The 13,618-nt window shown below is 46.4% G+C and overlaps 1 protein-coding gene across 2 annotated transcripts in view; it reads left to right on the forward strand.

Moving 5' to 3' along the window:
• The window catches only part of LOC144604413 (N-terminal EF-hand calcium-binding protein 1-like), a 59,064-nt gene that overhangs the window by 41,407 nt on the left and 4,039 nt on the right, over positions 1–13,618 (forward strand). The window contains exons 7-11 of one of the 2 annotated variants that reach the window (XM_078418802.1): positions 962–1,083; positions 4,284–4,363; positions 5,180–5,233; positions 6,017–6,129; positions 10,677–10,754. In XM_078418802.1, coding sequence (XP_078274928.1) covers positions 962–1,083; positions 4,284–4,363; positions 5,180–5,233; positions 6,017–6,129; positions 10,677–10,754 — 447 coding nt within the window. The remainder of the gene's footprint in view (positions 1–961; positions 1,084–4,283; positions 4,364–5,179; positions 5,234–6,016; positions 6,130–10,676; positions 10,755–13,618) is intronic. The other variant, XR_013548719.1, reaches the window with a different exon arrangement.

The following is a 13,618-nucleotide window of genomic DNA, read 5'->3' on the forward strand; positions in this document are numbered from 1 at the left end:
CACCCCCTCCACACACGCACGCACGCGTGCACACACACACGCATGTACACACACGCACGCATGCACGCGCACGCGCACACACACACAACACACACACACGCACGCACCCACACACACACACCCACACACGCACCACACACACACACACACACACACGCACGCACACACACCCCACACATATACACACACACACCCCACACACACAGACACAACACACACACACCCCACCCCACACACACACATACACAGACACAACACACAGGCACACACACACACACACACACACACACACACAGCCCCACACACACACCCCCACACACACACACACACACACACACAGCCCCACACATACACACACACCCCCACACACACTCACACAGACACAACACACAGGCACACACACAGACACCACACACACTCAAATATACGCACGCACACACAAGCACACCCCCCCCATTACACACACACAGACACAACACACACACACACAAGTACACAAACACACACACATACATAAATACACGTGCACACACACAAATACACACAAATAAATATAGATGCACACGCATATATACACACACACATATATACACACACACACAGATGCACACATATATACATACATAAATACACAAACCCATGCATACACACCCAATCAATATATACATATAGACACAACTATACGCATACATATTTAAGTTCACACTTGTGCGCAGTTGAATGCGCTCAGTATTGTGACGGGGTCAAGGAAAGAGTGTTCACGTCGCGGCCCTGTTTCCACCAATCTTTCCACCACTACGCACAAGAAGCACAAGAAGCACAAGATGCCATTGTGTGCAGATGCCGAGACGTGTGTTCAGCTCTGGATGAACAAATTCTAATCTTGTGATGTGGACTCGGTAAGAGGAAGTAATGTGACTAACGCTGTGCTTTATGGTTAACATTCTACTTGCTTCCACAGACGGGAGGTGGAGGTGCCTGAAGTCCCGCCTGTCCACCGGCCTGTGAGGAGGTACGGCCGCAGAGGTCAGAAGTCCATCTGCCTGTCACCCAGTGATCCCTACTCTGGGATCCTGCACTCAGGTATTTGACCACACGGTGGCGCAGTGGTAGAGTTGCTGCCTTACAGCTCCAGAGACCCCAGGGTTCGATCCTGACTACAGGCGCTGTCTGTACAGAGTTTGTACGTTCTCCCTGTGTCCCCATGGGTTTTCTCCGGGTGCTCCGGTTTTCTCCCACACTCCAAAGACGTATTTTTAAGGTGGAGATGGATAGATTTTGATTAGTACGGGTGTAAGGAGAAGGCAGGAGAATGGGGTTGAGAGGGAAAGATAGATCAGCCATGATTGAATGTAGACGATGGGCCGAATGGCTTAATTCTGCTCCTATAACTTATGAAAACAAAGCTTTTCTCTGTACCTTGGTACATGTGACAATAATAAACGGACACCTAAAGCACAGAGGCTCTGTGACGTCACCAACAAGGGAATTATTTGGTCCAAGTAGTTACATTTTGTTGTTAGACATTTCCAGGATTTGCACCCATGTAGGTGCTGCCTTTACAATCTCACCGGGGACACATCCAGACTGACCACATCCAGACTGGCCACAGTTAGTAGGACAACTGGCTCGGTGCAGTGTGGATCTCAATGGCAATTGTGTGCAACTACTGCCGCCCGGTGGAGTTAGCAACACATTGCAAGACACGCACATACATGCATGCACGTACGCACGCGCACACACACTCATAAATACACACACACACACACACACACACACTCATAAATGCACACACACACACACACACACACACACACACACACACACTCTCATAAATGCACACACATAAATACACACACATGCATGCACACACACTAAATACACACTCAAACATTCACACACATGCATAAACACACATGCACACACATAATTACACATAAACACAGATACACACACACAGACACAGATATACACATAAATACACACACTAAATACAAACACAGATAAATATATAAACTCACATAAATACATACATACACGCATATGCACAGACATATAAATACACACTCTCACAAGCACACACTCATATAAATACACGCACAAACAACCACTCAAATAAAGCATTAATGCAGGCCTGAATTACAGGCAATCTTGGACTGCTTCACTTGTGTTTGAGTGAATGTAGATCTGTGTCTGTGTGTGTGTGTCTTCTTCACTCAACCATCTGGATGTAAAATTGTAGGCAAAATGTGTACATAGACTGTAGGAAAACATGTCTTGGGGTTTCTCACAAGGATTAGTCTGCCATCATCTGCACGATAAATTGCTCATTGCTAAAATGGGGAATAAAAATAGCAGGCAGTGAAAATCCAATTTGCTCTGAGTAATTTGCAAGTTCACTGTCTGGTTGTTAGCCGTGTGATACTGATGCCCTGAGGACCAAAGTAAAAATATCACATGTCGCGTTAATAATGGTTTGGTTTTAATACTTTTGTCCACTTTGCTCGCTATCTCCACAACCCTGAAGAGTTCTGATCTCTTCCAATTCCAGCAGTCACTGGCAGCGTTCAGAGCTCTGGAACTCTCTTTCCAGACCACTCCTCTCCACCTCTCTCTTTCCCCTTACAACCTTCCTCTGTGATGGGCAATTGGTCACATGCTCTAAGTGTGCACAGAAAGGAACTGCAGATGCTGGTTTACACCAAAGACGGACACACAAAGTGCTGGAGTAACCCAGCAGGTCAGGCAGCATCTCTGGAGAAAAAGGATGGGTGAGACCCACAAACTAATGTGTCGGGTGAGACCCACAAACTAATGTGTCGGGGTCAGTCTGAAGAAGCGATACATCCTCTCAGTATCTGCTTCTGTGGCTCACTTCAGCGTCTCAGCGGTTTATGATGCTGAGAAGCATAATGAATGTTTTTTTCCAAGGTGAAGGCTGTTTCATAAAATGCTATTTATCAATAGTATTGATAATATGCATTATGAATAACTTTATATTATCATCTTAAGGAGGAAGTTTGTGTGGGATGAGAAATGGAAACAGGAGGAACTGATTCATCATAATAAAAATCATAATCATACTTTATTAGCCAAGTATGTTTTGTAACATGCGAGGAATTTTATTTGCCATACAGTCATACCAATAAAATGCAGCAGAACATACAAAATACATTTCAACATGAACATCCCCCACAGTGACTCCTCCGCATTCCTCACTGTGATGTAAGGCGAAAAAAAGTTCAATCTCTCCCTTCTTTGTCCTCCAGCGGTCGGGGGCCTCTAACCTTCCCTTGACGGGACGATCTTGACTCCCGTAGACGGCGGCGAGCCTTCCTCTTCGGGGCGATCAAGCTCCTGTATCGGGGGGGATTCTCAGCTCCCCCGTGCCGGGCGATCTACCCCGGGCCGGGGCTAGTCGAACGTCGTGCGGCTTTTGGAGCTTCCCGACCTTGGTCTCAACCCGAGACAACGAGCTCCTTGATGTTAAAGTCCGCAGGTCGCAGTTGGAGCGTCCATCCCAGGCAAGGAATCATACGCTCTGATGGTAAGTCCACGCCCAGCGGTGGGGCTCAAAGTCAGTCCCGAGCAAGGCCACCAGCTCCACAATGTTAGGCCGCAGAGCGACCGGAGATACGATCCGGAAAACAATCGCATCTCCGGCAAGGTAAGAGATTGAAAAAAGGTTTTCCCCGACCCCCCCCCCCCCTGCCCACCCCCACACATAAAACAAACCAGAGAACATTAACACATACTTTTAAAACTCACTCAAAATAACAAAAAAAGAGGAAAGGGACAGACAGACTGTAGGCGAGGCTGCCATTGAAGCGCCACCCGGTGGAATTTCATTTCTTGTTTTAGCTTCCTCTGCAAATAGAATTATTTGCTTTGACTAAGGTGTTAGTGGACTCTTTGAGCAGGGCAAGGACTATGAAAATGGAGCACGAAATGAGTTAGGAATATCTCCAATAAAAACTAACAAATAGCATTGGGAAGCAGCCCAGACCATCACGCAAACCAACCTCCCTTCCATTGGCTCCATCTACACCACGCTGCCTCGGCAAGGCCACCAGCATAATCAAGGACCAGTCTCACCCCGGTCATTCCATCTTCTCCCCTCTCTCATCAGGCAAGAGGTGCAGAAAAGCTACTTAATTGAATATTTGCAAATTAAAGAATTACTGCAGCTGTTTTGAGAGGTCTTGCATGGTTACACCGACGGCATTGGTGTGCACTACCAGTTAGCAGAATAACGATCTAAACTATGCTTTCCCTTGTTCCAGGGGTTTGTGTGGAGCCAGCCAGCCAGTGGGTGACCCAGGTTAACCGGCTTCAGCAGCTCATTGACAGGTTGGAGTGCAAGGTGAGGGGCTGCTCATAGACAAGGCGATTGGTCAGCACAGAGCCTGACTGTGCCAATAATCCATCAACCATCACCAACCAGCAACCCACGCCCACACCAATCTCCCACCCATCACCAACCCACAAACTCACCACCCACTAGCAACTTTCCTCCCTTCACTAGGCATCCCTCACCCATCTATACCCCATCACCAGCCTACAACCCATCACCAACCTACAACCCATCACCAACCTACAACCCCTACCCAACCTACAACCCCTACCCAACCTACAACGTATCACCAACCCCTACCCAACCTACAACCCATCACCAACCTACAACCCATCACCAACCTACAACCCCTACCCAACCTACAACCCCTACCCAACTTACAACCCATCGCCAACCAACAACCCATCACCAACCTACAACCCCTACCCAACCTACAACCCATCACCAATCTACAACCCCTACCCAACCTACAATCCATCACCAACCTACAACCCCTACCCAACCTACAACCCATCACCAACCTACAACCCCTACCCAACCTACAACCCTTCATCAACACCAACCTACCACCCAACACCAGATGTCCTAGTGATGGGAAGGTAGACTGAATGCAGGAACGACCAGCCACGAGACAGTGGTATGAGGCTGAGGAAAGTAAAGGAGCGAGGAATGGGTCTGGGGAGGGTGGGGGGGGGGGGGGGGCAGTGGGGAGGGGGGGTGTGGAAAGTGGGATCCAACTCACCCGCTGAAATTGTTGGACTCGGCATCGTGTTGCAGATACCAATAACTAAATGAACAGCCGTTGTTTCATTGTCTGCCTTATAGACACCGAGACTGGAGCCCTTAAAGGAAGAAGTGATTGAGGAAACAACAAAAACGGTAAGTATGGAACCTGTGCATGTTGCTTCATCAGAGCTGGTGTGGGCATGGGTGCTAGGATAATATACTAACATGTAAGGACCGAACCTGGACCGATCCTAGAGTGCCGCTATAATTCATCCTTAGCTTTAAGCTTGGGTTTATTGTTGTCACCTGTACCGAGGTACAGTGTTTTGCATGCTATCCAAAAAGATTAGATGTACCATGCATAGATACGTACAAATAAAATCTTGACTAAATCTGCTAGGAATTCGTGCTTCTACCACCCTTTCAGGCAGTATTCCAAACCCCACCACTCTCTTAAAGTCATTTTGTGACTCCGCACCAGTGGCGCAGCAGTAGAGTTGCTGCCTTACAGCACCAGAGACCTGGCTCGATCCTAACAACAGGTGCTGTCTGTCCGTAGTTTGTATGTTCTCCCCATGACATGTGGGTTTTCTCCAGGAGCTCTGGTTTCCTCTACACTCCAAAGACGTATTTGTTTGTAGGTTAATTGGCTTTGATTATAATTGTCCTTGGTGTGTCGGATAGTGCTGGTGTACAGGGCGCTCGCTGGTCGGCGTAGACTCAGTGGGCTGCAGGGCTTATTTCCGTGTTGTATCTCTAAAAGAAGGATTTTTCTCCTTTGTGTGCATAGCATTTGGTAACTTAATCAATGCACTCCACCCCCAACCTGTCTCCTCCTCCCTGAAGACTCTGACCAAATGACTTGACCAGATTACGATTACCAACGCTGTGAACGGGGAACCTCTAAATTGTCCTTCTCTTGTGCCCCACCTGCAGCACATTCTGGTGGCACAGCGGCAAATGTCAGTGTTGGAGGAAGAGGTGCAGGAATTCCGACAAGCTCTGGAACGCTATGTGGAGTCCACAGCCAGTCAGAGTGGGAGCCTGCAGTAAGTTGGAGCAGGGGTCTACTCTAAGCTCCAGGCAGATGGTGGCAAAGTTACGGCATGTCTGGTCTCACTGCTGTGCTATATGTTGAAGTTTGATTTTGAGTTTAGTTTATTGTCACGTGTAGAGTGAAACGCTTTTGTTGCGTGCTAACCAGTCAGCGGAAAGACTGTACGTGATTACGATCGAGACGAAGGTAGACACAAAGTGCTGGAGTAACTCAGCGGGTCAGGCAGCATCTCTGGAGAAAAGGAATAGGTGACGTTTTGGGTCGAGACGGGTCTGAAAAAGTGTCTTGACCCGAAACGTCACCTATTCCTTTTCTCCAGAGATGCTGCCTGACCCGCTGAGTTACATCAGCACTTTGTGTCTACCTTCGTCTCGATCGTAGCTTCTCCCTGCTTCTGGATTCACTTCCCAAACTAATGACGGTCGGTATCACCATATCCCTTCCTCAGCACTTCAGCTCCACACGCGAGTTTGAGGAAGGGTCCCAACCCGAATTGTCCCCCATTCTTTTTCTCCAGAGATGCTGCCTGTCTCGCTGAGTTACTCCAGCATTTTGTGTCTTTCTTTGTTGTAAACCAGCATCTGCAGTTCCTTCCTACGCACATCCACTTGTTTGTGTGTGCTTTGTTCCATATCCTATGTATCTCCCACTGTGATGATCCCTGGAAACTGCTTGAGACTTCATAAGTCACTGAATTAGTATCCCATTACAACATCGGGCCTTAGATTTACTTGGATGTAAGAATATATCAACATTTGTTGCACCTTTCTTCCTCTCTCGCCCTCAAGTTATCATAGTTATAGCGCCGTACAGCATGGGAACAGACTCTTTGGTCCAACTTGCCCACACCGACCAACATGCCCCATTTACACTAGTCCCAAATTCCTGCGTTTGGCCCATATCCCACTAAACCTGTTCTATCCATGTACCTGCCTAAATGCTTCTTAAACATTGTGATAGTACCTTAAATGGATAAAAGCTACCTCCTTCAACACTCACCCAAGCAGTCTTCCTTGTAGAATCATAGAGTTCATGACACAGAACGAGGCCGTTTGGCCCATCGTGTCCATGTCAGCCAAAAATAAACCTCCCAACAGCCACACGTTAGGCTGCTTAGGAAGATGATTGAGCCCACGGTATCAAAGATACTAGCATGGATAGCAGGTTGGCTGGATGGCAGGACACAAAGAGTGATAATATAGGGGGCTTTTTCTGGTCGGCTGCCAGTGACTAGCGGAGTTCCGCAAGGGTCGGTGCTGGGGCCGCTACTCTTCATGTTGTATATTAATGATTTGGACGAGGGGATTGAAGGCTTTGTGGCAAAGTTTGCGGATGATACGAAAATAGGTGGAGGGGCAGGTAGTGTAGAGAAAGCAGGGACTCTGCAGAAGGATTTGGACAGGTTGGGAGAGTGGGCAGAGAAGTGGCAGATGGAATATAGTGCAGCGAAGTATGGAGTCATGTATTTTGGTAGTAGGAATAAAGGCGTAGACTATTTTCTAAATGGGGTGAGAATCCAGGAATCGGAGGTGCAAAGGGACTTGGGTGTGTGTTGGTGCAGGATTCCCAAAAAGTGAATCTGCAAGTCATAGATACACAGATACATAGATAATAGGTGCAGGAGTAGGCCATTTGGCCCTTCGAGCCAGCACCGCCATTTAATGTGATCATGGCTGATCATCCACCATCAGTACCCCGTTCCTGACTTCTCCCCATATTCCTTGATTCCACTAGCCCTAAGACCTCTATCTAACTCTCTTTTGAATGCATCCAGTGAATCGGCCTCCACTGCATTCTGAGGCAGAGAATTCCACAAATTCACAACTCTTTGTCTGAAAACGTTTTTCCTCTTCTCAGTTCTAAATGGCCGACCCATTATTCTTAAACTGTGGCCCCTGGTTCCGGACTCCCCCAACATCGGGAACATGTATGTTTCCTGCATTGAGCATGTCCAATCCCTTAATAATTTTATATGTTTCTATAAGATCCCCTCTCATCCTTCTAAATTCCAGTGAATACAAACACTCATCATAGGTTAACCTACTCATTCCTGGGATCATTCTTGAATAGGTAGTAAAGAAAGCAAACTCAATGTTAACATTTATTTAAAGAGGCTTATATACAAAAACAGGGATGTAATGTTGAGGCTCTATAATAGACAATAGACAATAGGTGCAGGAGTAGGCCATTCAGCCCTTTGAGCCAGCACCGCCATTCAATGCGATCATGGCTGATCACTCTCAATCAGTACCCCGTTCCTGCCTTGTCCCCATACCCCCTCACTCCGCTATCCTCAAGAGCTCTATCCAGCTCTCTCTTGAAAGCATCCAACGAACTGGCCTCCACTGCCTTCTGAGGCAGAGAATTCCACACCTTCACCACTCTCTGACTGAAAAGGTTCTTCCTCATCTCCGTTTTAAATGGCCTACCCCTTATTCTTAAACTGTGGCCCCTTGTTCTGGACTCCCCCAACATTGGGAACATGTTTCCTGCCTCTAATGTGTCCAATCCCCTAATTATCTTATATGTTTCAATAAGATCCCCCCTCATCCTTCTAAATTCCAGTGTATACAAGCCTAATTGCTCCAGCCTTTCAACATACGACAGCCCCGCCATTCCGGGAATTAACCTAGTGAACCTACGCTGCACGCCCTCAATAGCAAGAATATCCTTCCTCAAATTTGGAGACCAAAACTGCACACAGTACTCCAGGTGCGGTCTCACCAGGGCCCGGTACAACTGTAGAAGGACCTCTTTGCTCCTATACTCAACTCCTCTTGTTATGAAGGCCAACATTCCATTGGCTTTCTTCACTGCCTGCTGTACCTGCATGCTTCCTTTCAGTGACTGATACACTAGGACACCCAGATCTCGTTGAACATCCCCTCTTCCTAACTTGACACCATTCAGATAATAATCTGCCTTTCTATTCTTACTTCCAAAGTGAATAACCTCACACTTATCTACATTAAACTGCATCTGCCATGTATCCGCCCACTCACACAACCTGTCCAAGTCACCCTGCAGCCTTATTGCATCTTCCTCACAATTCACACTACCCCCAGCTTAGTATCATCTGCAAATTTGCTAATGGTACTTTTAATCCCTTCATCTAAGTCATTAATGTATATCGTAAATAGCTGGGGTCCCAGCACCGAACCTTGCGGTACCCCACTGGTCACTGCCTGCCATTCCGAAAGGGACCCATTTATCCCCACTCTTTGCTTTCTCTGATGAGCGTTTGTCGGCACTGGACATGCACTCGCTGGAGTTTAGAAGAATCGGGGGGGGGGGGGGGGGGGCTAATTGAAACATACAGAATAGTGAAAGGCCTGGGTAGAGTGGATGTGGAGAGGATGTTTCCACTAGTGGGAGAGTCGAGAACTAGAGGTCATAGCCTCAGAATTAAAGGATGTTCTTTTAGGAAGGAGATGAGGAGACATTTATTTAGTCAGAGGGTGGTGAATCTGAGGAATTCTTTGCCACAGAAGGCTGTGGAGGCCGTCAGTGGATATTTTTAAGGAAGAGATAGATAGATTCTTGATTAGTACAAGTGTAAAGGTTGTGGGGAGAAGGCAGGAGAATGGGGTTAGGAGGGAGAGATGGACCATCCATGATTGAATGGCGGAGTAGACTTGATGGGCCAAAAGGCCAAATTCTACTCCTATTCCTTTGACCTTGTGACCAACTAATCCCTCAGAGCACTAAGTCATCGAACGACAGATCATGGGTCTTTAACTCCATCAAAATACTGTCTAAATCTGGTGGGTCTTTTTGCCTGTCCCACCATTTTAGACAGTGATCCAAACCTCTGGTCTCTCTAGAGTTTAGACTTAGAGATATAGCGCGGAAACAAGCTCTTCGGCCCACAGAGTCCATGCCGACCAGTGATCACCGCATACACTAAACCACTGGGGACAATGTTTTCACAATTTTTACCAAAGCCAATTAACCTACAAACATGCACGTCTCTTGAGTGTGGGAGCAAACCGGAGCACCCGGAGAAAACTCACACAGTCACAGAGAGAATGTACAAACTCCGTACAGACAGCTCCCATAGTCAGGATAGAACTCGTGTCTCTGGTGCAGTAAGGCAGCAACTCTACCGCTGGCCCCCGTGCCACACTTGTCAACACCCTTTGCCTCCATGTCTACTTTCGGCCTCTTTTGTCTCCTTTTCAGCTCTGGCCTTTGTCTACCCATCTTCCAATCAACCCCACCCTGCCTTCACCTTTATCCACCGAACACTTGCCAGGCTTTGTCCTGCCCCTACCTCTCTTCCAGCTTTCTCCCCTCTCCGCAATCAATCTGAAGAAGTGTCCTGATCCGAAACGTTGACTATTCATGTTCTCCCAAGATGTTGCCTGACTCGCTGTGTTACCCCAGCACTTTGTGTTCTATACCAACTTAATTCACCCTTTGGACCCAACAGAGTATAGCTGGTTTTAGAGGAACCATCTGCTATGATGGCTTCATGATGTTTCGTCTGAGGGGCGGCGTGTGCGCTGGTTTCATGTTTGGTTTGTTCTTCATCTGCAGCATCTCCGTTCAGAAGTTGGGGAACGAGAGCTGCTTCCTGGTCTACGAACTCTGGCAGGACAGGACTTCGTGGAGGAGGTAGGGATCGTACCGGCTTTGTCCAGTTTAGTTTATTATCACGTATACCGAGGTACAGTGAAAAGCTTCCGTTGTGCGCTAACCAGTCAGCGGAAAGGCAATACATGATTACAATCGAGCCGTCCACAGTGTACAGATACAGGATCAACATTTAGGGCAAGGTTAAGTCCAGTAAAATCTAATTAAAGATAGTGAGGTAGATAGTAGGTCTCTACTATCCCACAGCAGCTGGGAAGAAACCATCCCTGAAGGGAGAGGGCAGAAGAGGGAGTGGCCAGAGTGCGACTCATTCTTGATGATGCTGCTGGCCTTGCCGAGGCAGCGTGAGGTTTACATGGAGGCAGTAGAAGGGAGGTTGGTTTGTGTGATGTTCTGGGCTGTGTCCACAATTCTCTGCCATTTCTTGTGTTCTTGGTTGGAACTGTTCCCAAACCATGCTGTGATACATCCGGAAATATTCTTTCTACAGCGCATGTGTAGAAGTTGATGGGAGTTGTTGGGGACATGTCGAACTTTCTAGGCCTTCTAAGGAAGGAAGAAAGCCTTCTAGCTTTTACCGCTAGAAAAGATAAGGGCAGAAGATGCTTGTAGAATGCTTGTAGCAGGTCGGGCAGCATCTGTGGAGAGAGAAAGAAAGCTGCTATGGGGGTGGGTGACTGTTCACCTGGGCTGGAAACCAGGGAAAACTGGTGTGTGCTACCTTGCTCACGCGCACACTTGCACGCACACTCACACACATGCACGCATCTCGAAACACTGGGGTACATGCGCACACACACACACTTAGAAACATTCGTGTTGATACAGACACATTTTAAAATACCTACACATTCCTACACACACGTTTAGAAATGCACACAGGCACAAAGTTAGAAACATTTGCACACGTTTATACACAAATTTAGAATCATACCCACACACATTTAGAAGCATGTGCGACACATAAACACACACATGCTCACATACGCATGCACACGCAGTCAGAAACATTTCGCACACACACACACACACACACACACACACACACACACACACACACACACACATACACACACACACACACACACGGCAGTGGAATCAATCAAACCTCATTGTGTAGGAAGGAACTGCAGATGCTAGTTTAAACCGAAGATAGACACAAAAAGCTGGAGTAACTCGGCGGGACAGGCAACATCTCTGGAGAGCGGGAATGGGTGACGTTTTGGGTCGAGACCCTTCTTCAGACCCTTCTGTCTTCACAGAAAAAGACACAAACAGCTGTCAGCAAATAGAGGGAATTTAGGTTCCAGCATGAACGAGAAACTGACGATAGTCAGCGTCAGTTTATAAAATGGAACCTGAGGAGTTGGTGGAACTAAAAATCTAATAAATCCCAAGCATGTGATGACTAAGGTGCCAGAGTTTTGAAACAGAGGGCGGTGGAGATTAGTGAATATTTTTCTTATTCTCCTCCGAAATTCTATACGTGCTGTCGTTGTTCCTGTGGATTAGAGCTTTGCAAATGTGACTCCACTATTTCAAAAAGGAAGGACAGAGGAACCCGGAAGTATTGACCAGTTACCTCAGCATCAGTAGTAGGGAAATTAGCAGCGTCTGTAATGAAGGATGTAAGAACTGGAATTCCCAGAAAAGAATACCGGGTTTGTGCAGAGTCAGCATGCATTAACAAAAGGAAAATAACCTTTGATGAATCAACCGCAGTTCTTGGAGGATGTGGTGAATGGAATAGGTAAGAGGATATCCAGCATTTGCATCTTTGGTAATTTTGTTGATAAGGTTCCACATGAGAGATTGGTGAGCGAGATTGGAGCACATGGAAATGGGGGAACAGATAACACTCGTTACACCAGACCATAGAGGGGGAAATCGTGTCCGTTACTGCCGATTGTCCCCTATAACCCCTGTAAGAGATTTGCTCCAACCACCTACGTTATTTTTAACAGCTAAAAATATATATTGAGAGTCAAGGGTGTTTATTGTCATATGTCCTGAAACAGAACAATTAAATTCTTACTTGCAGCACCATAACAGATATGCCAACATAGTGCTCTGTAAAACCCATAATACAAAACAAAACGTTCACTATATATATATATATATATATATATATATATATATATTCACACACACATACACACAAGCACATGCACATACACACATATATACATATACGGATATATATGTGTGTCTGATATATATATATATATATATTTACACACACATACACACAAGCACATGCACATACACACATATATACATATACGGATATATATGTGTGTCTGATATATATATATAAAACAAATAAATAAACAATAATAGTGCAAAATCAAAAATAATGCCCTCGGTTTATGTAGTTTGGAGCACATTTAGAGGTTGTAGTGTTTAATAGCCTGATGGTTGTAGAGAAGAAGTTGTTCCTGGACCTGGACGTTACAGTTTTCAGGCTCCTGTACCTTCTTCCCGATGGCAGGAGTGAAATGAGAGAGTGGCCAGAGTGGTGTGGGTCTGTGATGACGCTGGCTGCCTTTTTGAGGCAGTGACTCCTGTAGCTCCCTTTGATGGTGGGGAGGTCAGTGACCCGTGATGGACTGGGCAGTGTTCACCCCATTTTGCTTATAGCCTTTTTTTGTTTTGTTACTGCAAGCTAAAAAGATTAAGAGCTGTTTGTTACATTGTTTAATAAAGTATCATTGCATAAGTGTCAATCAAAGCCATTGCTTGTCAATGGCTTCCCGCAGTGTAACTGGCATTCTGTGCTCTTAAAGAGACAGTGGTGTCTGATTACTGTGGGGCGCTGTCTGTTATAACCAAAATCTGTTATAAAGAGGTTTGTAATAACAAGAGTAGATTGTAAATGTACTGGA

The sequence above is a fragment of the Rhinoraja longicauda genome, chromosome 22 (genome assembly GCF_053455715.1).
Source record: "Rhinoraja longicauda isolate Sanriku21f chromosome 22, sRhiLon1.1, whole genome shotgun sequence".
Taxonomy (NCBI): Eukaryota; Metazoa; Chordata; class Chondrichthyes; order Rajiformes; family Arhynchobatidae; genus Rhinoraja; species Rhinoraja longicauda.